This window comes from Papio anubis, chromosome 2, assembly GCF_008728515.1.
Source record: "Papio anubis isolate 15944 chromosome 2, Panubis1.0, whole genome shotgun sequence".
Lineage (NCBI taxonomy): Eukaryota > Metazoa > Chordata > Mammalia > Primates > Cercopithecidae > Papio > Papio anubis.
This window is the reverse complement of record NC_044977.1, coordinates 31,837,084-31,864,982: the sequence shown is the minus strand read 5'-3', so window position 1 is coordinate 31,864,982 and position 27,899 is coordinate 31,837,084. Positions and strand designations below refer to the sequence as shown.

Genomic DNA, 27,899 nt, shown 5'->3' with positions numbered 1-27,899 from the left:
GGAACTCCATGAGGCTAACAGCAGACTTCTCAGCAGAAACCTTACAAGCCAGGAGAGACTAGGGGCCTATATTCACCATTCTGAAAGAAAGAAAATTCCAACCAAGAATTTCATATCTTGCCAAACTAAGCTTTATAAGTAAAGGAAAATGAAAATATTTTCCAGACAAGAAAGTGCTAAGGGAATTCATTACCATGAGACCACCCTTACAAGAGACTGTTAAGAGAGTTCTAAACAAGGAAACAAAAGAATGGCACCTGCTACCACAAAAACTCACCTATGTACATACCTTACAGGCCATATAAAACAAAAGCACAATAGAAACTGCACAATAGACAGCTAACAACTTCATAGTAGGATCAAAATTTACATATCAATATGAATCTTGAATGTAAATGGTCTAAACACCCCCATGTAAAAGGCATAGAGTAGCACGTTGAATTTAAAAAACAAGACCTATCCTTCAAGAAACCCATCTCACACATAATGACAGCAATGAGCTAAAAGTAAAGGGCTAGAGAAAGATCTACCATGCAAATGTAAAATAAAAAAGAGCAGGGGTCACTATTTTTATATCAGATAAAACAGACTTTACATTGGAAACAGTAAAAACGGACAAAGAAGTGCATTATGTAATGATAAGGGATTCAATTTAACAAGAAGACTTAACCATCCTAAATTTACATGCACCCAATATTGGAGCACCTAAGTTCATAAAACACATACTTCTAGATGTATGAAAAGGCTTAGATAGTCACACAATAATAGTGAGGGACTTCAACTCCCCACTGACAATATTAGACAGATTGAGGCAGAAAAGTAACAAAGAAATTCTGGACTTTAACTCAACACTTGGACCTAATAGACATCTACTGCATACTCCACCCATCAACCACAATATATATTATTCTCATCTGCACACAAAAAATATTCCAAGATTGACCACATGCTCATCCATAAAGCAAGTCTCAATCAATTCAAAAGAATCAAAATCATACCAACCATACTCTTGGAGAGCAGTGGAATAAAAATAGAAATGAATGCCAAGAAGATCTCTCAAAACCACACAATTACATGGAAATTAAACAATTGACTTCTGACTGATGTTTCAGGAGACAATTAAATCAAGGCAAAAATCAAAAAAATACTTTGAAATAAATGAAAACAGAGACACAACATACCAACGTCTCTGGGATACAGCAAAACCAGTGTTAAGCATAAAGTTTATAACACTAAATGCCTACCTCAAAAGTTAGAAAGATCTCAAATTAACAGTCTAATTTCACAACTAGAGGAACTAGAAAAACAAGAACAAATGAGCTACAAAACTAGCAGAAGAAAAGAAATAACTAAAATCAGAGAACTGAACAAAATTAAGACAGAAAAATCCATACAAAGAATCAATGGAAATAAAGTCGGTTTTTTGAAAGGATAAACAAAATCAGTAGATCACTAGCTAGATTAAAGAAAAAAGAGAGATCCAAATAAGCACAATCAGAAATGACAAAGGTGACATTGTAACCAATCCCACAGAAATACAACAGATCCTTGGAGACTATTATAAACACCTCTACACACACAAACTAGAAAATATAGACGAAATGGTGTATCAGTCCATTTTCGTGCTGCTGATAAAGACATACTTGAGACTGGGCAATTTATGAAAGAAAGAGGTTTACTGGATTTACAGTTCCATGTGGCTGGGAGGCTTCACAATTATGGCAGAAGGTGAAAGACACATCTCATACAGTGGCAGACAAGAGAAGAGAGCTTGGGCAGGGAAACTCTCCCTTATATAATCATCAGATCTCATAAGACTTATTCACTATCATGAGAGCAGCACAAGAAAGATGTCCCCATGATTCAACTACCTCCCATCAGGTCCCTCACACAACATGTGTGAATTTAAGATGAGATTCGGGTGGAAACAGAGCCAAACCATATCAAATAGATAAATTTCTGGGACCACACAATCTCCCAAGATCGAATCAGGAAGAAATTGAAAAACTGAACAGACCAATATCAGGTTCCAAAATTGAATCCATAAAAAAAAAACCTACCAACCAAAAAAAAAAAAGAAAATGCCCAGGGCAGATGGATTCACAGCCAAATTCTACCAGATACACAAAGAGAAGAAGAGCTAGTACCAATTCTACTGAAACTATTTCAAAAAAAATCAATGAGAAGGAACTCCTCCCTAACTCATTCTACAAAGCCAACATCACCCTAATACCAAAATCTGGCAAAACACAATGAAAAAAGAAAACTACAGGCCAATATTCCCAATCAACATAGACGTGGAAATTCTCAACAAAATTTTAGCAAATTAAATCCAGCAGCACATCAAGAGTTAATATACCATGATCAAGTAGGCTTTATTTCTGGGATGCAAGTCTGGTTCAACATCCAGCAAATCAATAACTGTGGTTCACCACATAAACAGAATCAAAAACAAAACCGTAGACATAAAGGAAGCTTTTGATAAGATCCAATATCTCTTCATGATAAAAAGCCTCAACAGACTAGGCACTGAAGGAACACACTTCAAAATAATAGGAGCCATCAAGCTCCTATTATTTTTGGGACAAGTCCACAGCCAATATCATACTGAATGGGCAAAAGCTGGAACCATTCCCTTTGAGAACTGGAACAAGAAAAGGATGCCCATTCCCACTACTCCTATTCAACATAATACTAGAAATGCTAGCCAAAGCAATTAGGCAAAAGAAAGAAATAAAAGTCATCCAAATAAGAAAAAGAAGTCAAACTATTTCTCTTTGCGGGCAATATGATTTTATATTTAAAACACCCTAAGGACTCTACCAAAAGGTTTCTGGAGGTGACAAACAACTTCAGCAAAGTTTCAGGATGCAGAACCAATGTACAAAAATCAGTAGGATTTCTATACACCAATGGTCAAGGTGAGAGTCAAATCAAGAACACACTCCCATTTACAATATCCACACACACACACACAAACCTTAGGAATACATGCAACCAAGGAGGTAAAAGATTTCTATAAAGAGAATGACAAAATACTGCTGAAAGAAATCACAGATGACATAAACAAATGAAGAAACATTCCATGCTTGTGGATTGGAAGAATAAATATTGTTAAAATAGCCATACTGCCCAAAAAAATCTACAGATTCAACACTATTCATATTGAATTACCAACATAATTTTTCACAGAATTAGAAAAAAATGGCTGTGTGTGGTGGCTCATGCCTGTAATTCCAGCACTTTAGGAGGCCGAGGTGGATGAATTGCAAGATCAGGAGTTTGAGACCACCCTGGCCAACATGGTGAAACCTCGTCTCTACTAAAAATACAAAACATTAGCTGGTTTTCATGGTGGGCACCTGTAATCCCTACTACTCAGGAGGCTGAGGCAGAAGAACCACTTGAACCCAGGAGGCAGAGGTTGCAGTGAGCCAAGATCATGCCATTGCACTCCAGCTTGGGTGACAGTGCAAGACTCTGTCTCAAAAAGAAAACAAAAACAAACAAACAAAAAAAAACAAAAAGCCAGGACATCACAATACTATAAAAGCATAGTAACCAAAGCAGCATGCTACTGGTACAAAAACAGACACATAGACCAATGGAACAGAATAGAGAACCCATAAACAATCTAGTCTTCAACAAAGTTGACAATACAAGCAATGGGGAAAGAACTCCCTATTCAATAACTGGTACTAGGATAACTGACTAGCCATATACAGAGGAATGAAACTGAAACTATTTCATTCTTTCCCCTACCTTTCACTGTATGCAAAACTTCACTCAAGATGGATTAAAGGTTTAAATGTAAGACCTCGAACTATAAGAATCCTAGAAGACAACCTAGGAAGCACTATTCTCCACACTGGCCTTGGCAAATAATTTATGACTAAGTCTTCAAAAGCAATTGCAACAAAAACAGGAACTGACAAGGAGGACCTAATTAAACTAAAGAGTTTCTGCATAGCAGAAGAAACTATCAATAGAATAAACAGACAACCTACAGTGTGGGAGAAAATACTCCCAAAGTGTGCATCCGACAAAAGCCTAATATCCAGAATTTATAAAGAACTTAAACAATTGAACAAGCAAAAAACAACCCCATTAAAAATGCATGAAAGACATGGACAGATGTGTCTCAAATGAAGACATATAAGCAGCCAACAAACATGAAAAAGTGCTCATCATCACTAATCATTAGAGAAATACAAATCAAAACCACAATGAGATACTATCTCACACCATTCAGAATGACTGTTATTAAAAAGTCAAAAACAACAGATATGAGGAGGCTGCAGAGAAAAGGAAACGTATACACTGTTAGCGGGAATGTAAACTAGTTCAGCCACTATGGACAGTAGTTTGGAGATTTCTCAAAGAACTTAAAACAGAACTACCATTTGATGCAGCAATGGCATTACTGGGGATTATATATACATACAAATTATTCTACCAAAAAGACACATGCACTTGCATGTTCATCATAGCACCACTTACAATAAATAGCAAAGACATGGAATCAACTGAGGTGTTCATCAGTGGTGGGTTGAATGAAGAAAATGTGGTTCATATATGCCATGAAACACTATACAGCCACAAAAAAGACCCAAATCATGTCCTTTGCAGCAATATGGATGCAGCTGAAACCCATTATCCTAAGCAAATTAACACAGCAAAAGAAAACCAAATATTGCATGTTCTCACTTATAAGTGGGAGTTAAACATTGGGTACTCGTGGATGTAAAGATGGCAACATTAGACACCGGGGATTTCTACAGAGGGAAGGGAGTGAGGGGTCAAGGGTTGAAAAACTAACTGCTGGGTATTATGCTCAGTACCTGGGTGATGGAATTACTTGAATCCTAAGCCCATCATAACACAATATACCCAGGTAACAAACTTGCACATGTATCCCCGGAATCTAAAATAAAAATTGGAAAAAAAAAGATTTTTTAAAAATTATTTCCCAAAGAATACTTTCATATATTATCAGCAGATATTCTCTTTTTTGTATATTGAATTTAAGTCAGAATGATTTAGGTAATGTTTAATGCATTAATCTCTTTTACCTCAAGAAAGTAATACTGTCATAGAAAGCAGAAGGAAATATAAGGAGGTGCTGGAGATTGATAATCTTCTTGGCAGGAGGACACCCAAGTCAGCAGTTTCTTATATAATCCTATAATAATAAAAGCAGTTCAAGAATGGTCCAAAAAAAGAATTAATTGCTTACAATAAGATCAATATCTGTACCTTGGAATAATGTGTACAAGATGATTAGGAAAACACTGTAATTTCAACAGGCAAACTATGAACAACTAATTCAAGTAAAAGACAATACCTAACAATGGGGAAAATAGTAATCTAAGAAATGCAAATTAAAAAAAATAAAGTATTAGCATTTGCTTTTTTAATTGACAAATTTTTTATTCATTGGTAAAATCTATTTCCTTTGAAATAGAAGAGGAAATAGATGAAAATTGAGAGATATTGATTTTCTCATATTTTGCTGGTAGAAGAGTAATAACAACTTGTAACAAAGTTAGAAGAATGCTCACACACTTTGAATTAGTGATTATACTTCCAGGAATTAATCTAAAGTAAATTATTCTTACAGTAAATGTGTATAAAATATCCAAGGCACCACTACTTTTAATGACAAAAGAAAGAGCTCAAGTGTCTAACAACAAGATTGTCTACAGAACATCCATATGAGGAAATATCATGCAACCATTAAAAGGGTTGGTTGTATAGGTCAATGTAAAATATGAAGAGGAAGGCAAAATATGCAACATACAACACATACACATCTTTTGACATGAAAAGGGTCTCAAAAAGATCAATACAAATTAATTATGGAATTAGAAGGATGAGAGTAGGAGTGGTTTTGTTCACTTCTCTCATTTTATGTGGTTCTATTGATTTTATAATCAAAAACATGATTGTGAAACTGTTAAACATTATAGAAATATAAATTATTTGAAAGTTATTTATTTCTTCTTAACACCCTTTGCATTCAGCAATACTGGTTTGATGAGAAGGGGTTTTTATAGTCTGAACTGAAGCTCAATGAGTGGTAATGGATTAAGTCAATGCTTCTCACAATGGACAATCCTCCTCCTGACAATCCATAAACTATACCTGTTCATTTTAGCAGGCATCAGCGGCGTCTCAGACTCTGACTCCTAGGTTAAATCATTCTGCCACCACTCTATGAATGACAAGGGATTCACACTCACGTGCTCAATTCCTTCCTTGGCCTTAGCAAAAATGACCAAGTGTTTCTTATGGGAATCAAATTGACCCTCTAATACATCCTACTCTGGGTTGTAAGTCAATGTTGAAAAATACCAAAGCCCTCTATGTTTTTGTTTTTTCTTTACACTTCTATTAGGAACGAGTGAGATTGTTATGAAGACCAAAGCATGTATTAATGCTGTGGCTGAGAGGCGTCCTGCTGCAGAAACACACTTCCCTACATCAAGAAGGAGCAACATCAAGTTGGATCCTGTGTGGACGACCTTGGTGCTAAGCAGAAAAGAAGTTTGGACCTTGAGACCAGCCAGTTCAACACATATACTTTTTGCAAAATTTCCTTGATTTAAAATATTCGTTATTTTAAATATACAAAACATTTTAGAAATTCTTAGAGTAAATTTTAGTCTTAGAGCCAGAAAATAAGTTTATAGCAATCTAGATATTTTGCATGTTGCTCTTACAGCAATGATGGTTTGGTTCACTTTATGAAAAATAAAATGTATTAAAATATAGTTTAAATGTTGTTCTTGATCCAAGTATTGATTCGTTTCACTCATTGCACTTCACTCATCTCGGTAGCTCTCAGAGAATTACAATAGTGAGGAATGAAAACTGATTCAGACTGAATCAGGCAACTTAGGCCTAAGTGAAACTTTCAGTAATCATTTTATTCACCATTATACTCACAGCAATGAGCACAATGCCTGGCGTGTAATTTGAGAAAATAGTCTTAACAGTGACGAGTTAGTCCATGTTTTCTCTGTTTTAGGCATCCAACACATGCCATAGAGTTATGATGAACTCATTTTGTAACAATCATATGAGGTAAGTACAATTATTCCCAATTTATGAATGAGTAAACTGAAAATCTTACAACTAGGAAGAGGCAGAGCAGAGATTTGAAAACAAGTTATAAAACATATCCCTCTAACATGGTAAGCCCTAAATACATATCTGAAGAATTAATAAAAATTTAAAGCTACGTCTTCAGAGCCAGACTTCCACCTGGGGGTTTGGAAATCTCAATGCTATGCCAAATAACCAGTGGTGGGCACAGTTTTAGAAGCCAAGTATGGCGGCTCCTGTCACAAAAGTGTCCTTGTAGAAAAGATAGCTTGGTTTGTTTCTGCTGACAAAGTCAAATCAAACTGCTACCACTTCTCTCCACAACTAACCATAACCAGTTTTTTTTCCCAGTGATGATGACCTGACAGCTGTTAAGTGTTTAAGGAATCCCATTAATGAGAACCCCTCCTCTCCTGAGTTCTGAACCAACTGAAAATTGTGATAAAGGGTTAAAGCAGATGGAGATTAAAACATTCACAAGCTCACCATTGTTACTCATGGAGCTGACATTAGATCATGTGGTTGCCTTCTTTACCCTAGAATTGGAAAGATTGACTACTGTAGGCATTTGTCATTAAGCTTAATGCATAGCTGAGAACAGTAGAAAATGCAGGATTTCTAAGACTAAATTTACTCCAAAAAATATCAGGAAGAAGGGGATTAACAAAGAATGTCCAGGTTCTACTTCCAAATTCATCAACCAAATAAACCACCTCTCTTCAGTAGAACAAATGAGAAAATGAAGATGGGCAGCAATATAAAGGCAAGGGAGAGTTCAGCCCTTGATCTAGAGCAAGCACCAGGAGAGGGAAGAAGTGCTCTCCACCAACAGTAGCTGTTACTTAAGGAGAGCCTAATGTATCTTCTGATATGCTATTCTGAGTGCTTTTCCCTCATTAGCTTATGCAGTCATATGAATTTTGGGAGGTACGTGCCATCATTAGTTCCATTTTGCCAAGGAAGTAATGGAGCTTAGAGCATGCAAATAAATTGCTCAAAGTCACACAGCTAGGCATGATGACACGGATTTAAATCCTCCAAGCACAATCAGTATAACGCTTTTTAAGTTATTTAGATTTTAGTATGGAAATTTAAGCCATTGAAGAAGTATTGCATACACTCCATTACATTAGTCACTGTCAATGTCATGGACTAGGTTTGTGTACTGGATTGTAAACCTTTTCCCTGTGGGAAAAGGCCACTACACAAGACACTGGAATATAAAATCCTTGTACCATGCATGATGTATATAACCAGCCTTATCTTCAGGGCATGGTGGGTTATGTGCCTAGGGCTCTGCTTTTACCTGAAAGAATGTAATGTACAGACTGGCTGAGGAGGGTGCTTAGAGCTCACTTTCATTTGGCTCTTCAGAGGAAATCTGCTTATTTGCTTACAATGCCCAGAACATTGTCTGCTTTTAAAATTTTTATATAAAAGGCTTTCCTTGGTCCATTGACCCTTGAATATTTTTGTAATTTGGCTTTATTCTTTAACTTTTATAATGCTTAAACCTGGTTTTTACTTTTTCTGCAGATACTTAACTTATCTTCCCTATTCTATATTAGTTTTACTAATGAAAAACAGGAAACTTTGCAAATGAAGAAACATTCTCCCCAAGGGTCATTCATTCTCAGAGAAGTTCTGTGCCACCCTCCTGGTGGTTGCAGCTATGAGAGCACTCCCAGTGAACTGAAAAAGTTCCCATTCTGTTTCTAGACAATCATCTCTGGATTACCATGGCTCCTGCAAAGTCAATATAGCTATGTGCTGAAATCTCTTCACCAGAAAGCAAAAGTCCAACCCCAACGTTCACCTAGAGAGTTACTGAAACTCTGTTATCTCCTCTTTAAACAAAATACTTTTTTTGTATGGAATAGCAGCAATTAATAGTTACAGTTTTCAAACACATAACTATCTGACATTAGCTAGGACCACTAATCAGCTCATATTCTGTATCACAAAGTATTTAGGTAGAAAGTTCTATTCAGGAAGATTCCTCAGTACTCTGTCACCATGCAGCCTTTATCCTCTTTTAAAGGGAAGAAGAATAGGGAAGTCTTAACTAAACTATTTGACTCCTGGTTCTGTAAGAAGTCTTAAATAAACCACTTCTTTTCCCATAATAAAATGCCCCAAAAGAATTTTCCTTCTGCATAAATAGTTCTCCCAATTCCCTTTCCTCTTTTCATCATTGCCAGAAAGTGACTGGACTAGGGCTAGAATTTTCCCATCTAGGCCTTTGAAACTGCAGGAGTGTCTAGAATCACTCTTATCACTCACTCTTATCCTAAAGGTCTCTAACGTGCCTTGTGCTGAGGCCAGCCCAGATTGTGAAAACCGCGTAAGAACTGGGAAGCCTTGACACACTAAACATGCAAATATACTACCCCTTATTGACACATTGGAGCAATGTAGACCAGGTTTCCAAGTCAAGCTTATCTTTCAACAAGTACTTATTAAGTAGGACAACAAATGGATAAATCCACACCCTGTTTGATATATCCTAGCTCTGTCACTTCCTATTGGGATATCCTTGAGCAAGTCACTTGAGCCTGGTGTTCTCATCTACCACAAAGAGGAAATAGTATTTATTCCACAGAATTCTTACATGAAGAAATTAGAAATTGTATCTAAAGCATTTAACAGAGTTCCTGGATTATTAGCAAGCTCTCAACAAATACTTATTGTGATTATACTTTTCTATGATCTTCAAAGGATAGAGCAAAACAGTCATTGGTCACTAATTCTTTACAGCAATGCCAAAGGATAGGAAAGTAAATTTAAAAATCTCAACCCAAATGTTCTCTGATTTCCCTATCATCTGCTAACAAATATCCAGACTTTTATTTCCAATTCAACACATACAGTTTCATACATATGTTAGAAATATAGTTTCTTATATATGTTAGAAATACAGTTTCTTACATGTGTTAGGCATGGGGGTTAACACTGAGAAGAATAAAGAGTGAATCTGTGATTCAAAGATTTGTTATCTGGGCTTCTTTGTGTGGGGGTGTGTTGCTCTACTCATTTATGGAGAGAAGATGTATTATTTATAGTCCAGTCAGTTTCACAGCAGTAAATCTGTATATTATAAATATCCTGCTCTTTCATGCTACTTTACACAAGTGATGGATAGCTAACACTTCCACAGCTCAGCTTCTCCATCTAGCGGCCTGAGTAAAACAGACACTGGAAAGCAATTCCTAACCTTCCCCTAAATTACAATGGGCAGGTTGATTTCCAGAACTCACCCTACCATGGCTCTCTGGACTGAAAGACTCCTTTAGACAATATTGGAACTAATTAAGCCACCCATGGAGCAGCGTCCAGGCTGTGTCTGCTCAGGCTGCCCCAACCAGGGTCTGGGATCTGTTCATTCATACTGGTGAGAAGTCGACAATAGCCCTACTCACTGGCTAAGCACCCTGTCCATGTTGTCTCTCTTTCACAATGCTAAGATGTTCTGGTCTCCTGTTGCTAGCCTCTAGGTAGTGCAAAAGGTGCTGAGGCCACTGAGGAGGTGGCACTTTTAGGTTAGATTGATTGTTTTTCTTTTTTTCTGAAGGCAATAGGGAAGAGAGAGGTTAGTTATAATGGTATATGAAGATTCCTTCAGACTCTCACATGTACATACCTCTTTTTTTTCACACACAAAATGGCAGACCACTGGTTGTCATCCCAGATTCTCTATACACAAGGAAGAAGCATTCGATAATTTGGAACACATACTCTATTTTTTATTGTTATTATCCAGCCTGGGTAAGGGAATGGTTTTGAAAGAGGAGAATAGGAGAAACAGACTAGGGTACCCCTAGGTTTCTTAGATCTACATGCAGTAGAAACTTCTAATTTTTAATATAAGCTTTGTTAAGAATATTCTTTTTTACTTCAATGCTTCATTTAATTTATTGATGGGAGGATTTTCCTGATTTTCAAATATTTACAAAATAAGAAAATTCACCACTGTAACATCTTTCCTAGAGTCAATTACCTGAGGGATTCATGAAAAAAAAAAGATTAATGGGGCTACTATTGGGGAAACCGAATTAAAAGCAAAATCTCCTGCTATTTCAGAAAACCTGTCCACAAAAATAGAAGAGAAAGAAAACACTCTTATTGCTGAATAAATATTCAACCAGAATGTAATGTGCACCACAGGCAATCCCCTAAAAAGATTACAAAAACAGAAGGAAATATTCCCCTTTTATATACCAAGAAGATATCCTACATTGCACACATTTTCTCAAGACAATGACTAGTATTCAAATAAGAGGACTTGACAGCACCGTTTGTCACATCGAGTTTATCTGAAATTATTTTTGTAATGTATTTGCTAATTGCCCTTAAAAATGAATTTTCCCTTTCTTTTTGATTGGAGGGAGATTTGCAATTTGGAGTCAGGTGTCAACTGAAGTTAGGCTCTAGAGAATTGTATTCTGGAATACTTGAGCATGGAGACTGCACATGGATGTTAGGGTGTGTGCTCTGAGATAAACGAAAGCTACAGTGAGAGAACATAACCAATCCCAAAGATAATTTCAAAGAACAATGACAGCAAAGATTAGGTGGGAGTAGTATTTGACAGTGCTTATTTGATATTGTCTGTTAAAGCAGCAAACTAGATTGTACAAGTCATTAAAGTTGTGACCTTCTTGTACATGAATTTTCTAGCCAGTTTCCTTTCCTTTGCAAGAGGTAACAAAATATGAAACCCTAGAACGTGCGAGAAGTTCAGTCATTAGGTAGGTATAAGCGGGCTCTCTGTCCAGGGCTGCTTTCTGTCCTGCAGGGGCTAGTGAGTCTTGAGTATTTTTATTTTATTCTCACATTTGTGTTTTTTTAGAAAAGTGAATGGTCAATAATGGCTTATCTTTTATAATAAAATCTTCTGTTTTTAATAAGCTGCTCCTGGAAATCCCTCACAGAGCCAAAAGGAAGTTTGGAAAGCAGCTATATGGAGAAGAATGATGTCGGGTGAATCTGGGGTTGCACAACTAGTACCCTAGTTTCTGGGAAATTGTTTCTTCAAAGCCCACTCTCCATGCTTCTCCTGCCTGTTTTAGATAGGACCTTTACATTACTCAAGGACAAGCAATAAAATATTTTGCACTTTGTTTTATTTCTTTCAAGGAACTTCATAAGAGCAGTCCTGTATCTGCTTTTCTTGCCATTGAACCCACAGTGCCCAGCACATAGTAGGCACTCGACACATACTTCTTAAAGGAATGAACAAACAGTTGAGTGACCAAACTGGAAACAACCATCAAATACAAGGATAATACAAAAACCGATTATTCTGGTCCCCAGATTTCTTTCTTTTTTAACCTTTTTTCTATTGAGATTCATTTATATGCAGTGAAATGCACCCTTATTAGTATACAGTTCTATGAATTATGAGAAATGCATACAGTCATGTGGCCACTAACACAATCAAGATAAAGAACAACAACAAAAAATTTCCTCCTGTCCTTTGAAAGTCAACGCCTCCCCCATCTTTTGCTCCTGGCAACACTAGTATGTTTTCTGTTCCTATGGTTTCACCTTATCTTGAATGTCACAGAAGGTAGGCTTTAAGTCTGGTCTCTTTCACTTAGTATAATGCATTTGAGATTGATCCTAGTTATTGCATGTATTAATAGTCCACTCCTTTTCAATGATGGTCAGGATTCTGTTGTGTGGATGTAGTATAACACGGAGATTATTTAGCAATTCACTCAATGGAGATCAGTTGGGCTATTTCCAGGGTTTTTCGGCTATTATGAGTAAAACATACATAAAAATTTATACACACATTCTTAGAGGATGTAAGTTTCACTTGGCTAAATGCCTAGGAGTGAAATTGCTAGGTTGTACAGTAAGTCTGTGTTCAATTTTGTAAGAAATTGTCATACTTCTGAGATGGGAGAGTCCCCTTGACCCCTTCTCGGGACTTGAGACAGGGGTGTGGCCTACTTACTTGGTCACCACCATACTCAAACTCTCTGTGGGAGCGGGAGCACACAGGCAAGCGGGTGCCAGGGCTGGGGTGAGCATTTTTGAGCTCCAGCCCAACAGCAGCATCTAGGGATGAGTTACAATTAATGCTCTTTTAGCAGTTGCCATTCGTGGACAGCTCAGTTTTAACCCACTCAGTGGAGAGTCAGGGTGATGGCCTTTTACACCCAGCCCTCTTGGTACCCGGGTTCTTGTTTGGCATCCAGGAATAATCAGGTTGCATGAATGGTTTGAAAGGTGTTGAATGTGGAGGATTTTATTAAATGGTGGGAGTGGCTTTCAGTGGAAGGGGAGCTGGAAAGGGCATGGTACAGGAAGAAGGTGATCTTTCCCTGAAGCCTGTTGTCTCTGGCCAGGCTCCTCTCTGAAGTCATGCCACCTGAAGTTAAGCCGCATCTCTGACACTCAGTTGCTTCTCCTCTTGATGTTCAGCTGCTTGTCTCTCTGCCAGCTGAGGTCTGGGGTTTATATGGGTTTATATGGGCACAGAATAGGGGGGCTGGACAGGCCAAACAGTAACATTTGGGCAGGATAACAGGGATAACCATTCTCATTTAGGGCTGCAGTTTCAAGGCTTGAGGGTGGGACCTTTGCCAGTGAGCCACCCTATTCTACCCAGTAAAGCCATCTGCCTTCTGTCCTTATCGCTTCTTTCCAAAAAGGCTGTCATTTTGCATTCTCACCAGCAAAGAATGAGACTTCCAGTTGCTCTGCTTACCTTGCCATGACTTGATATTGTCAGGGTTTTACAGCCATTGTAATAAGTGTGTAAAAGTGTTCCATTGTGCATTTGATTTACACTTCCCTAATGACTACAATGTTCATCATCTTTTAATGGTCATCTGTATAGTTCCTTTGGTGAAGTGTCTGTTCAAATATTTTGCCTATTTTGTTATTGGGTGTTTGTTTTCAGATTTGAGAGTTGTTGATACTGTATTTTTTACAGGTCTGTGGCTTGACTGTTTTAACCTCCTTCTGACGTTTTTAAGAAGACAATGTAATTTATAAATGTAAATATCTGCAGTGGAAAAACTCCCATGACCCATCTGTAATTTCAGACCCGGGATTCCCCAGAGGTTTGAAGCTCTCATTGACGGGTAGTTGCTGGTTATGGCCAACAGCCAAGTTAATTCAGACACTGACATGTTAGAACATTCTGCACGTGCGCGCCTCTAGCACTCCTCCCCCAGCCTCTTCCTCCCCTCTGCAGAGACACCCTTCTCCTTGCTGCTGTTTCTGCATGGGTGGCCAGAGCCACACAGCCCTTTCCTTAAGTCAGGAGTTGTCCTGTCAAAGCACAAGTCAAGAAGGAAGTGATAAAGGGACTGAGGGGAAGCCCTGAGAGGACTGAGAGGATGGGAAACTCTCTGCTGAGAGAAAACAGGTAAGTAATAGACTCCCTATGGGAGAGCAGAGGAGATGGGACAGGGCAATACAGCAAGGAAGAGAAAAAGAAAGCTAGTATACAGTTAGCACACTAAGTCGGGGTAGAAAGTAGTTGGGTAAGGAAACTGCCAAGCCTTCAGTGCCTACTCAGTGCCAGATACCACATTAAATTTCCCTTCTCCGAAGAATCATGGTGAGCAGCTGATGGAGAATAGCTGAAAGGTGGAAAGACTTTACCAAGGAAGGTCTATATAATAGGTTACCACCTAAGAAATGAAAAACTTTCTGAAAGCCCAGGAAGGAGATGCTCTCCTGAACCCCTCATGCTCCACAAGGAGGTCAGAATCACCACCCTCTTTCAGCCAGAATTTTAAGTTTGAAACAAACAGCAAGCTTCCTGCCACCTTGAGGCTTCCTTTGATATGCACTCCCTGCAAGCAGGTAAGCAGAGGTCATCTAAATTAAATAGGCAGAGAACTCGGATTTACTTTTCTGGACCTCAGTTTCTTTATACAGTATCTACCTTAGAGGGTTCTAGTGTGTATTGTGCTAGCATAGTGAGTGCCTGACACAAAGTAGGGTTCAAAATTAGAAGATATTTTCTGCTTTCTTTTTTTTGACCATTATCTTCCTTAATATCAAAGCCGTCATTGTAAAAATCTAGTGCCACTAAAGACAAGGTAATCTCTAGGGTATAAACTAGGGAGATCTAGAGAGAGTAAGCCAGCCAGAAGGGGTCTTCACAGGGTTATGTTTGGAATCCCAGGTCTCAGTTCATGCCACTGGAGAGTGGAACACAGGAAGAACTGTTAGCCCACTTTTGACCACTTGCTGAAAAGAAGATTGATGGTCCTGTGGAATATCTCATGTCCCTTCCTAAAAATCATGTTGTCTGAGACTTCTCTACCCTGGGTCCTCGCAGCCCCTTGTCAGTCTTCTACTCTAGCATTGTTCTAACAATTATATAAATTGCTATTTTTATTACTAGCTATGAGCTGCTCAAATGTAGTGATTGTTTCTTATTTATCTTTGAATTCCTGGTTCCTGGCATTGTTTCTGGCACATGACAGGCACTTAATAAGTGGTAGATGATTGACTGGAAACATAAAGAAATCACCGTTCTGATAAATCAAATAAAACAAAATACAGAAATGATATGAGTTATTAAGTCCTGATTGAAGTCACATATGGGATTTGTTTTTTAGAACTTTGATGTGGGGGTAAAAAATTATGACCTTACTATGTATTTGTAATAACAAAATTGGGAAATACAGAAAGTATAAACAAAAAAAATGGTAATTGCATTCATAACTACTGATAACATCGGATACATTCTGCTTATTTAAATTTCTGTATTCATTAGCCATTTGTATTTCTTCATATGTGAAGAGCCAGTAATGTCTTTCGCCCATTATTATTTTGATATATTTTGTTTTATTGATAGTAAAAGCTATTTGTGCTTTGAAGAAATTAGTCCATTCTCATAAACATTGCGGAAAAAAACTTTAAAAAATTTTTTACTTTAAAATTTTGTTTTATGTAAGAAAAAAATACTTTTTCCAAGGTACACACATTGTATGCTGTTTGGACTTCTTATGGTTTTGTGTTTATTGTATTTTAAAGAAAATTCAATTTTAAATCTAGAAAGCTTTTTGGTTTCTGCCTTTGCATTCATGCTTAAAATTCTTTGCTCTTCCCAAGATAAGACAAATCAACCCAAGTTTTGATTTTATTATTTTACATTTGGCAACATATATTCAGTATATGGTGTCAGATATAATTTTTTTTCCAAATAGTTGATCAGTTTGCCCAACATCTTTATTTCTATGATTATTTAAAAGGTCTCCCTTGAGCCAAGTGCAGTGGCATGCACCCGTGGTCCCAGCTACTCAGGAGGCTGAGGCAGGAGGATTGCTTGAGCCCAGGAGTTTGAGGCCAGCCTGAGCAACATAGCAAGACCCAGTTTTAAAAATAAATTCATTAAAATGATTAAATAAAATGTTTCCCTTAATGTATTCAAAAGTCTTGTATATACTGGTATTTAATTTTCATTGTCACCTCAACACCCAGTTATCATCCAATCAGCAGACCCCCCAGCCATGTCTCTCCAGGTCAAATAAGCTAAGAAACTGGGGAAATTTTGCACAGGATAGAATGGCACCCATCCCTTCTTGAGAGGAGCTCAGTCTCAGAGGAAGGGACCTGTCAGCAGCAAACCCAGCTTTTCCTCTTTAGTGGCTGTGGATCCTCAGACCGATTGCCTGGCATTCTGGGCCTCAGTTTCCTCATTAGTATAAAAAGTATAATGATAATATCTATCTTATGGATTTATTCTGGGATTAAATGAAATATAACACACAAAATGATTGGCATATATTAAGTAGTGTTTAAGTGTTAGTTTCTTTATCCTCATACCCCCAGTTCCCAAACAAATGGAAAGATGGGTATACAGAAATCTAACCCAAACAATGAACCAATTTATTTTCTTTATTCAATCCTTTTCTTCTCCTTCTATGCCTTGTTCTGGGCCTCCATGCTTTCTGTGAAAGATGGTGTGATTTACACAAGACAAAGCCAGTACCTTTCCCCATTACTTGTGTATAGCTCCTGGAACTGCACCAAAGAGACAGTAGCTGAGGACCTCAGGCCTCTCTCTGGACACTGATACTCTCAGGGTCATGATGAGGATCCCTGGATATTTGGGAACGGACAATTTACGATCACTCGTTCACGGCAGTTGGAGAATATCAGTGGGCTGTTGCTGTGGCAATGGAGAGCATGTCAGATCAAAGGTAGCTTGTGGCATGTGCTTGAGGAAAGAGTATTAACATATGTGAGGGCAACCAGTCAATTTCAGAGTCACACACAAACAGCAGAAATGAGAAAAGTTGGAAAAATTATGAAAAGAAGTGGTAGGCCTGGTTAGGAAATACTTAGCCTGTTTCTGATACGTTGAGTTTCAGGTGGCAGCAGAACTCTCAAGAGACGCCTTGGAATCTGAGAATGCAAAGCCCCAGACAGAGAACGTCCAGGTGAGAGCAAAATCAACCAAACTCCCCCCAGCCTTTGCCCAAGGAGAATGAAGTGTGTCAAGCCCTGGACTTCACATCCCAGTGAGAGAGGGCCCTGTTTAGACCAGCAGCAGTTGCAACAGTAGCAAATGTGAAGACAGGACAAAAGACAAAATGCTGAAAAACTTTGGATAGGAGATGTGCTACTTTGCTAGAAGCCTAATGTAACTCCCAGCAACAGGAACTAAGACCCTATTAGTCCCTGTCATGCCCCGTTATAAAATAAGGGGTCTTTTGTTTGTCTATCTCAGGTACCTTTGTGCTCAACCTCCACCCTAGCCATTTTATTTTAAGCTATAGGTGTCTATTTCTGAGCTGAACACATGCCAGATGTTACAACAATTTTTAGAAAGTTTGTGGAGACACCGTTGTGATTGCCCTGATGCTGTTAAACAAAGACCACCTCATTAATTCTTTTTGAACAGACCTTTCAAACATCCAGCCCGTAAGTATTCTCTCTAAGGAAAGGAATAATTAAAATATGGAACTAATGTTCCAGGATCCGAGAATCCCAAGGGGTGACAAGGTCAGTTTTTCTGTGGCCTGTAAAGTTATCTGTGCTTTTCACATGGTTTCAGGAGGAGATTTTGAAAGAGGAGCAATTAAAAGACAAGCACTGTTGTTATTTTTTAACACCAATGCCTGCGTTAGGGGCTGGAAACCCAGAGATTCCTTTCAACAGGATGCATTTTTTCAGTGCAAGTTGAGAATTACATATTTTCAGGGGTATCAGCGGGCACATGTTAAGGCATACAGTTCAAAGGATGAAATAAATCAGAAGGGCCATGGCATTCTAACAAGGGAGGGGTTGGGTAGACCAGAGAGCCAGAGAAGGCTTTGTGAAAAAGACAGATACCTCAAATTGCTGACATGTAACCTCAAGTTAAAGATATTTGTCTGGTTTTCCTCTTGGAGGCTGTCTGAACCCATCCCAAACCAAAACAACTATGTTGAAATGCAAGAATAAATTGCTGAAAAGTGGAGTAGAAGAAACAGCCAGCTTACAAATAGTTTTTGCCCATATTTAACCTCAGCTTATTCTTATAACTCCCTGTGTAAGCAGTATATACATCCTCTTTTACAGATTTAAAAACTGTGGCCTCAGGAGTTCAGAGAATATCTCTCAAAATCATCCCCCTCCTCTTATCTCACTCATTTCTCCTCAGTGAACCTGGTTTGTTAGCTTAGTGTGATTCAGTAGTTTTCTTATGATGTTTCCTTAGCAACAAAGCAGAGATGTAAGCAAACGGCCTGAAGCACATTAAAGGTAACCTAAAGAAGAGGAAGAGTTGCAGCTGTGCCTCTGGGCCCCAGAGGCTTTGATGGTGCATAGATCTTAGAGGCTGTCAGAATGCTCAGCCAAGCGGGTGACCACAGCCAAGGTCATGATGCAGTCAGCCTTTCCTCCACTGCTCCTCCTGATGGAACTTCATGGGAAAGCTCACTGGGGAGATATTTTTGGATGGTGTTTTCCAAAGGTTTTTACATACTATAACTGATACACGTACTACTTTATAAAGGGCTTTCACATTCAACCTTGTAGGTAGTTGACTATGCCTCAATTTCAGAAAGATGTACAGAATGATACTTAGACATTAATGTAGACGCGGGACTACATAGAGATTCTAAGCCTTTGTGCTACAAGAGAGAAGTCACGTTATTTAACTATATCGCTGGAGTCATGATGGTAGATTTGCTGACCTCTTGCAGCAGGGTTGTTCTGTCCTTGGCTATTCATTCTGTATTCATATCTTCATCAAATATTTATTGAAAACCCATTTACTGTGCCAGATGTTGTGTCATACACTGGAAATACATACCACAATGCACAAGATCAATATGGTCCCCAGCTTTGCAAAGCTCACATTCTAGTGTAGAATATAGACAAGTGAGCAAACAATTGCAATATACTGTAAATTGGAGAAATTCAGAGTATAGTAAAATACTGTACAGATATTGCCTAACCCATACCTGAAAAAAATGATTTGTAAAAGTTCCACACATTTGTACCTTCATTTCCTGGAGATAACTCCTGTGTGTTCTTCATTACAAGGGAACCAAGGAAATTACCAGAATTGAGAGTGAGAAAACATTTTTTTTTTTTTTTTTGCTGGGAACACAGCAGAAAGCTTTTTCCTGAATGTGATAGTATCATCTTCATCCTAGGAGGACAAAGGCATTCTACTGTGAGAGATGTGTCCAAGTTATCTAGAATGAAACAAGCTGCGGGGAGAAAAGGTTTTCCACAGAAATGGCAAAAGGGAAGGAGTCACCTTAACAAAGCTGCAGAAATCAGTTTTATGATTTGCCATCTCTCTTGGGTATTTTAGATGCTGGGATCACCGTATCGCTGAAGGGTGTTTCTGCCTTCCCTGGTGAGTGGACAGTTGTTTTTAGGAGTTACTTCCCTAAGTGTGGTTTCAATGTGGTATTTGCTGTAAGTTACCTGTGACTGTCTGTGGCCACAGCGGAAGCCTGTTACTAGCTTCACCTAAGAGTTAATCAGGGAAGCAATCCTTCCAATTTGATGAGAAACAGGAACAACAGTCTCATGGGTGGCATGCTGTCCTCAAACACGAAAGCCTCAGAAGCAAAGATGAAACTAGCTACTAACATAGAAAAAAGACACCTTTTTGTCACACTGCAAATCTGAGTCTGCATGTTCCGAAGCACACGTTTCTATCGCTTGCACATAGAACTTACAGTCGGGGTGATCGTATAATTTATCATTCAAACTAAGATACCTTTGAGAGTGAAAAGGATGCTAAAAATAATTAAAGCTCGCTAAGTGATTGATAATGACCTTAACCAGACTGAGGCAAACCAGGACATATGGGTCACCCTCACAGCAGATGTTCTTGTCCACTGAAATGATGATGAACTTCCATTATACTTACATTGCATTTTTTCAGGGGATCTTTTATACAGTGTTCCCTTATGGGAAGAGTGTGTTTGTTTGTTTGCTTGCTTGTTTTGGAGATCATAGATTAGAACTGAGATTGAAAATAATCCTGGCTCCTTCACTCACATGATAGAAAAGAAATTGATACTTTGTCAGAAAAAAAAGTCTCCAAAAAAGTAACCTATATCACCATATTTCCCCATCTATAAATCAATTCCCTATCATACTTAGAAAAGAGAGAGGGGAGGGGAGAGAGAGAGAGAGAGAAAGAGAGAGAGAGGCACAAAGGAATATATTTCTACTTGGCCTTATCTTTTACTTTTTTCTTTTTTATTTAACTCACCTATGCTGAAGGAGGTATTATAAAAGGCATATAACTTTAACAAAGAGTTAAAAGTAAGTTTTGTAGGTTTGTGTCATTTCCTTTGAGAGTTTCTGAATATTAAAACAATTTGCTTTGCTTTGCTTTTACAGGAAAAAAATACTCATTTTTGAAAAGAGACAAGATTCCCAAAATGAAAGTAAGTCATTGATTTCCTATCATTTTCACTTTTGATAAGACTTACCTTTCCAAACTGCTTCTTCTCTATGTTCCCAAAGCCCCTTAGGCTTATTTCAATTACAATATCTACACATTTTGCTGCAATGTATCCAATTGCTTGTCTTTTGTCCTCACTAGATGGTGAGCTCATTGAAGCCGGAATTGGCTCATTAATCTCCAAATTCCTCAGTTAGTGCCTGAGGCCTGGAGGCTGAAGGCAGTAACTGGAGGCAAGGATACAAAAGGTGGAGGAGAAAGGCACTTACAAGAAACTGCAAGAAAGCCAGCCTGGGATAGGGGAGGGGTGGGGCCTCCTGGTCAGGTTAAAGATTTTCATCTTTGTCTTGAGAGCTACAGGAGATACTGACTTTACACAGGGGATGGGGAGTGGGGGGCAAGTATGATTAGATTTGTATTAAAGATATCACCCAGGTTCCTGTGCAGAAGACAAATTGCAGCAAGGAGTGGGAAGAGCAGATACCAGAAGACCACTTAGGAGGCTGGTGCAATAGTCTCTGGTGATAGAACAGCGTTAAAGTCAAGGAGAAAGAAGAATTCTAGAAGGAGAGTGTGATGAATTGTATCACACCTAAAAATAAAAATAAGAAAGTGTAGGCCTGAGGACAAGCCATTGTGTTTCTGAAGAAGAAAAATGGAAGAGTTTTGACTTTGCCTTCCTTAAAGAGGAGAACCTAGTTCATTTACATAAAATCTTAAAATCTAGCCCTGCAAGATGTGTAAATGAATCATATAGCCTCCCTCCCTAGCCACTTCACTCCAGGAACGATGGGTCCCAGGGAACCTCAATTTCCATCAGAGCAAAACATAATAGAAATAAGACCGGATGCTAAAACTCCGTGCTGAAGATGCTTTTCTTATAATGATAATCAGGGAGGTCTTAGATGCCTATGGGAGCTTATGGAGATGTGGAAATTCAGAATGTGAGGACCGAGAGAACGTCAATCCGTATACCATATGGTAGCCTCCTCTGAAGACTTTCACGTGAGGGCACATGTTTGTTTACGGACCTGGTATGTTTGCAAGAGGGAGCAAGGGTGTCAATGTGCCTCTTTGCTGAATGGCCAGAGCCATTTGGTCTTAATTAGGCTTTGAAAAATTGCCGTGCTCATTTGTTATTTGCCAGCAGGTACAGGAATGAGAATGTTTAGCTTAAGACTTTCCTGTTCTGCCTAACTCCTCGAACAACAATTACCACACCACCACCATCCTGTCACCTAGACTAGAAACGACGGCCCTCCACTCCACAGTGTGGATCTCTCACAGCCCCTTGTCTGTCTCCTGTGCTAGCTTGTGGGCCTTTTGAGGACAGGGACTGTTTCTGATTCTTCTTTGTCTCCCGAGTGCCGGATGCAGAGGCACCGAATTTGGGTAAGGAACAAAAATCAATTTTGTGTAAGGAAGGAGAGGGGGCTAGGTAAGGAGCGAAAGAGAGCTGGAGGGAGAAATTGTGATTTCCTATCCAAAGACTAACCAAATGTGTCTTCCTTCTCTCACCTCTCAGACTGAGCACAGCTCCGGCTGTGACTTGTTTAGATGTCCTGTCACTCCCCAGGGATATGCTGTAGATCAGAACAGCCTGAGAAGAGCTTCCCCAGCTGTTTCTTGGCTTTTTAGTTATTTATATTCTAGCCTCCCCTGCTCCTCCCCTCAAATCTCCCTATAACGTGAAATTCATTGAGTGTATTTTCTTTCTCCAGATGAAGGAATGTCATCTACTCCCATCCAGGTAATGAGAACACCTCTAAGTTATTTCTTGAGATGATGATAGAAGTGCCGACACCCTAAATGGCAGGAGAAGTTGGCCTCCGAGATCCCTTCTGACCCTTACATGGAGAAAGACTTTAGATGTCAGTGCTCGTGAACCCCGGTAGCATGTTCAGGGCCTGGTGGCTGAAGCAGCAGCCACTTGTGCTGTATAACTTATTGAAAGGAACTTAATGACCACTTCATTTATGACAGACAACATGCTGAGTGCTTTACACACATCAACTCATGTAGCTAAAACAACGCTTGAATGTTGCTGCTATAATCCATCCCATCTCCCCATTTTATAGACGAGAAAACTGAGTGATTAAGTGATAATTCCCCAAAACCAGATCGCTAACAAGGGGGCAGAACCAGGATTCAAAACCAAGTTTCACTTCAAAATCCATGCTTCTCCCCGTGTACTTTGCTGCTTTGCTTTTTACCTCCTGATATCCCATCATAAGTGAAACCTTCCCTTGAGTTGTTTCCTTATTTGATAACATAAATATCTCTAGAGGGTATTTAAATATCATAACCAAAACACATTAAGGTATTATAAGATTATTCTTTTTTTATTTTTTTGTTTTGTTTTGAGACAGAGTTTTGCTCTTGTCACCCAGGCTGGAGTGCAACGGCACAATCTCAGCTCACTGCACCCTCTGCCTCCTGGGTTCAAGCAATTCTCAGCCTCAGCCTCCCTAGTAGCTGGGATTACAGGCACCTGCCACCACGCCCAGTTAATTTTTGTATTTCCAGTAGAAATGGGGTTTCACTGTGTTGGCCAGGCTGGTCTGGAACTCCCAACCTCAGGTGATCGACCCACCTTGGCCTCCCAAAGTGCTGGGATTACAGGCATGAGCCACCATGCCCAGCCAGATTATTCTTTTTTATTAGAATTGGCTGTCCTCCGAGCCCTGAGACTGGGAACTGTATGGGTAGTGTCTTAGTCCACTTGTGTTGCTATAAAGGAATACGCAAAGCTGGGTAATTTATAAAGAAAAGAAGTTTATTTGGCTCATGGTTCTTCAGGCTGTACACTCATAACTGCGAGGATGGCACCAAGCCATTCATGAGAAATCTGCTCCCATAACGAAAACACCTCTCACTAGGTACCGCCTCCAACAATGGGAACCAAATTTCAACATTAGATTTGCAGGGAACGAATATCCAAACCGTATCAGGTGGTCAGAGGTCACTCGGGAACAAGGGGCAGAGAGGATGCACCTGAGTAAGCTCTACACCTTAAGCACTCTTGCTGCTGGCCTAGTGGTTGGGGTGGAAGCAGTCATTTAGAAAAAAATGGCCAAGAGATGGGAAGGAGGTGGTCATAGAAGACAGACTTGACCCAGGGTCAAGCCTGTGTTGAGACTGAAGTGTAAAGGTCATGGCAAAAGGCCAAATCTTGATGATGGCTCTCCTTTGACAAGCAGGACAATATTGACCAGACCTACTCAGAGGAGCTGTGCTATACCCTCATCCATCATCAGGTTCTCTGTAGAAGGCCATCAGGGAACTCTGCTGAAGAGTACTATGAGAATGTTCCCTGCAAAGCTGAGAGACCCAGAGAGTCCTTGGGAGGAACTGAGACTGAGTATTCACTTCTACACATGCCTTCTACCCCTAGGCATGCCCGATCCCCAGAAGATGAATATGAACTTCTCATGCCTCAAAGAATCTCCTCTCACTTTCTGCAACAGCCACATCCACTTACGGCCCCTTCTGAGACCCAGTTTTCCCATTCATAGTGAAGTGGTTGGACTAGCATTTGTTTAGCACCAACAAATAAAAGGTGGGATGGGGGATCTGCCTGAAGCAGGGATGGGACACAAAGTCCCTCCAGCTTACCTCCCACAACAACCCTTTCCCTGCAGAGCATGGTTTGTGTACCACAAGTCCTCTTAGCACACAAAAGCCAAAATATAAAGGTCAACCATTTATCCTGAACACCACCATTTGAGAAAGAGGTAACCATCTTCGGTTCTACATGATTTGGAGATTATAGTGGTGGGGGGCACTCCCTGATTCCCCTAAAGCTATGCACACCACAAGGGGCTCTGCTCTCTGTCTGGGATCTTCTTATAAAGTGTTCCTATGATTGTTCCCTGAAGTCACAAGAAAGCTTTACTCATCATACTAAGTGTACCCAAGGGGGAGTTCACTCATTACAGTGACCTTCCAGCTCAGCCCTCACCCCACGGGAGCCTGTGTTGCTCCTCTCACTCCATGTGTCTAAGCCATGTCTTTTACATCGTGTCCTTTGACCTGTTGGCCCCCAGGGTCTGGTTGGTTATGTGAGTTGAATCAAGAGGCTCTAGGCCAGATGTTTACATAATTTTAACCTATATGATTTTATTTTTAACTTTGTATTTCTCCCTAGAAATCTTAATAAGACAATTGTAGCATCAGACAATGTTAAGAAGAATGATCCTTGGAGATCCCATAATCCCACTACCCTTGTTTGGCTCAGAGAGGATAATTTACCTAATGATACATTAAAGTTAGTGGCAAAACTTAATTTGGAGCCTGATTTCCTACTGACTTCCAATTTAGTGCTCCCCCAGTATGCTACATAGAAAGCTCTCTGCAATATACTAAATGTATACTAAATGTATATATTTAATAATGTCATGTATAAAATATGAATAAAATGTCCACATAGGAAATTAACACACATATAGCTTCTCTGATAGGCACTCCTCTTTGTGTCCTGATTATTTACTTTCTCTTATCTTTTCCTTAGTGTTCCTCAAATTATATCTATCCTTTACAGCAAACTGTAACCCCCAGGCCAAATCTGGCCCACTCCCTATTTTTATAGATAAAGATTTCTTGGAACACAGCCACACTCATTTGTTTGCCTACTATCTATGATTGTTCAACCATGGGACAGTTGAGTAGTTGTGACATGGACCATAGGCCCTTAAGAGCCAAAATATACTTTGGCACTTTTTGGAAAAAAAGTTTGCAGACACCTGCCCTAAATTATTATAGTTTGAGACAAACTTAACAGAAATGTGTTTGGTTACTGATGCATAAGAGCAGGCACCAATAAAATGGCATAAAAATATTAAATCACAAATTGGATAAGTGAGACCAAGACAATTTAGCAAATTCTGCTATTTCTGTATTCACACCTGTGTCTTCCACTTGTTTTATTTAACGCGTGGCTACTGTCTTAATTTTAGGCATGCTAAAATAGTTTGTTTTAAAAGAGGTTTGTTTAAGGAAGCAGTAGGTACATTATGTTTACTAGACAGGCCCTTTGACCAGCTAGCGACAGGGACCCTAGTACATTATGTTTAGTTACTGTTTTCTTCTCAAAGTTAACCAAAGCTGAATAACTTTGCTATTTAAAATGTGCTAACTCCCAAATGAGGAGAAATGCAGTGGCCTGAGCTTGGATGTGTCAGGTTTTGAAGACTTTAGCCAGGTGATGGTCTTCAGCTAAAGAGCCAGCTGCATCTTGGTATCTCCTCCTCTGCTGACTTCCTACTTTTAGCAAGATTCCTTCACATGGAACTCTAGCTGATCCTTGACCAGGATCAGATCCTCAAAAGGAGGCATTCATGTTAGCAGTGGATATTGTACAAGATGTAACATGGCTTAGAGGAAAGACTGTAGATCCCAGAGACAGATCATTGGTCATTCAAATCCTGGTTCTCTCTCTTCCTCCATCTGTGACTTTGAACGTGCTACTTGGAGGCTCAGCTCCTTCATCATCGACAGGAGGATTACATCCAATGTAGGCAATCATCTATTACAGACGCTGAATAAATGATATCAAAGGGTACAGAGAAACAAAAATCTTTTATGATGCATGGAAAAAAACCATGCTGATACAGCTGGTTATTCAGGGTCACCCAGCAGTCCTCCAGCAAGGTAGAAACACCAAATCAATGAGTTTATGCTAGTTTTCACATGGCTACTGGGCCATTGTGGAAGTAGACTGGTTGAAATATTCTTAGTATGACATAATATTTGTTTGACCCTCATCCTGTGAAAGCATTATCTGTCCCAAACAGTATATGCCTTTTTATCAGGGACACATTCAATATAAATGCTTAACCAAAGAAAGTTGTTTTTATATTGAAATTATAACAGGGATTTACAAGAGGGAATTATAAGAGGGATTATGAAAGGGAATTACTTTTGAGCAGGGGGGGCCATTTGGGAGTGCTTCAAGATACTCAATGTGATATATACAATTATGATTTCTAAGTCAAAAGTAATATTAAGAACAAAAAAAGAGTTAAAAAATCCTGATATGAATGTAATATACTCAATGTGTAGGATGTCTCAAATTTCCAGTAAATAAATTTTAATGTCCCAAAATACCCACTATGTCTGTATGTAACGCTGATGCTGTTTCCCCTACATTTCAGGATTTCTGATGAAAGCTGTGCACCCCCTTTGCAGAAAATGCACATTCACACACACACGTTTGTATATGATGTGTGCGGGAGATAGGGATGCAACACCTCAGTGAAAGAATCCCTGTCCCTGATAAAGAACCTGAGCCTGAGCATTTAAATTACTCTCTCAAGCCACAAACATAACCAGGAAACTCTCCCTCCCTCATGCTGGTCTTAAAACTAGCCAACATTCAGAGGCACAATTTATGCCGCAACTGCAGACTTTGTGGTTTCCGTTTCACGTACATACTGGCATCTATAAATAATCCCTTATTCTGTGAATAAATTCTTATTTAAAACAGAAGAGAAAAATAGGAAGAGGGCAAAGACAGGGCGGGAAAACCTGTTGACAACAGGTTGAAATGCTAACGTTTTTTAGGACAAACTTGAGTGATAGGTGCTTCGGATATTCTCAGGGATTGACAGGCATGGACAGAACAGGAAATAGAAGTCTCCAGGATTCCACGAGGGCTCCAGGGAAAAGTAGATTCTGTTTCGATTTGTCTCTGTTCGTTTCCAAGCCTATAGCCTCAAGTTCAGAAAGCCACTTGATCTGAGCATACCTTGGTTCTGCCAACTGTTAAGTGGACCAGTGTAAATTCTGTCTACTTTCCTACAGAATTCTCTTTTGCAAGGCACTTGCTGAAGCCTTGAGAGGTCATCATCATCATATAAAGTCTCCTGCAGTCTGAGGGCCCTCCGTCTCCATTCAC

General features: G+C 39.2%; 2 protein-coding genes across 18 annotated transcripts in view; both read left to right on the top strand.

The window, feature by feature from the left end:
- The window catches only part of SLC9C1 (solute carrier family 9 member C1), a 136,740-nt gene extending 129,956 nt beyond the window's left edge, over positions 1 to 6,784 (top strand). For all 12 annotated transcript variants that reach the window (XM_021934036.2, XM_021934035.2, XM_021934032.2 and 9 more), the window contains one exon: positions 6,398 to 6,784. Coding sequence is in view for 1 of the 12 variants with exons in the window: in XM_021934031.2 (XP_021789723.2) it covers positions 6,398 to 6,418 (21 nt within the window). In the remaining 11 variants the exon portion in view is untranslated. The remainder of the gene's footprint in view (positions 1 to 6,397) is intronic.
- Positions 6,785 to 14,247: 7,463 nt separating this feature from the next.
- Positions 14,248 to 27,108, top strand: GCSAM (germinal center associated signaling and motility). Of its 6 annotated transcripts, none has more exons than XM_009199950.4 (6): positions 14,250 to 14,491; positions 17,451 to 17,525; positions 19,895 to 19,939; positions 20,941 to 20,987; positions 22,726 to 22,754; positions 24,205 to 27,108. In XM_009199950.4, exons 1-6 carry the CDS (start codon positions 14,463 to 14,465, stop codon positions 24,517 to 24,519), a joined length of 540 nt encoding a protein of 179 aa, XP_009198214.1. In that variant the 5' UTR covers positions 14,250 to 14,462; the 3' UTR covers positions 24,520 to 27,108. The 6 variants fall into 6 exon arrangements, with proteins under 6 accessions (XP_021789732.1, XP_009198214.1, XP_021789733.1 ...); XM_009199952.4 differs by having other exon boundaries at positions 14,253 to 14,934; positions 17,457 to 17,525; XM_021934042.2 differs by having other exon boundaries at positions 14,253 to 14,934.
- Positions 27,109 to 27,899: the final 791 nt, after the last annotated feature.

What these genes read in the sequence shown, in the direction of transcription:
- GCSAM (XM_009199950.4), top strand. Translation starts at nt 14,463, where the DNA reads ATGGGAAACTCTCTGCTGAGAGAAAACAG. An exon ending in GGGTGTTTCTGCCTTCCCTG is followed by an intron (nt 19,940 to 20,940) that starts GTGAGTGGACAG and finishes TTGCTTTTACAG; the next exon opens with GAAAAAAATACTCATTTTTG. An exon ending in ACAAGATTCCCAAAATGAAA is followed by an intron (nt 20,988 to 22,725) that starts GTAAGTCATTGA and finishes TTCTTTCTCCAG; the next exon opens with ATGAAGGAATGTCATCTACT.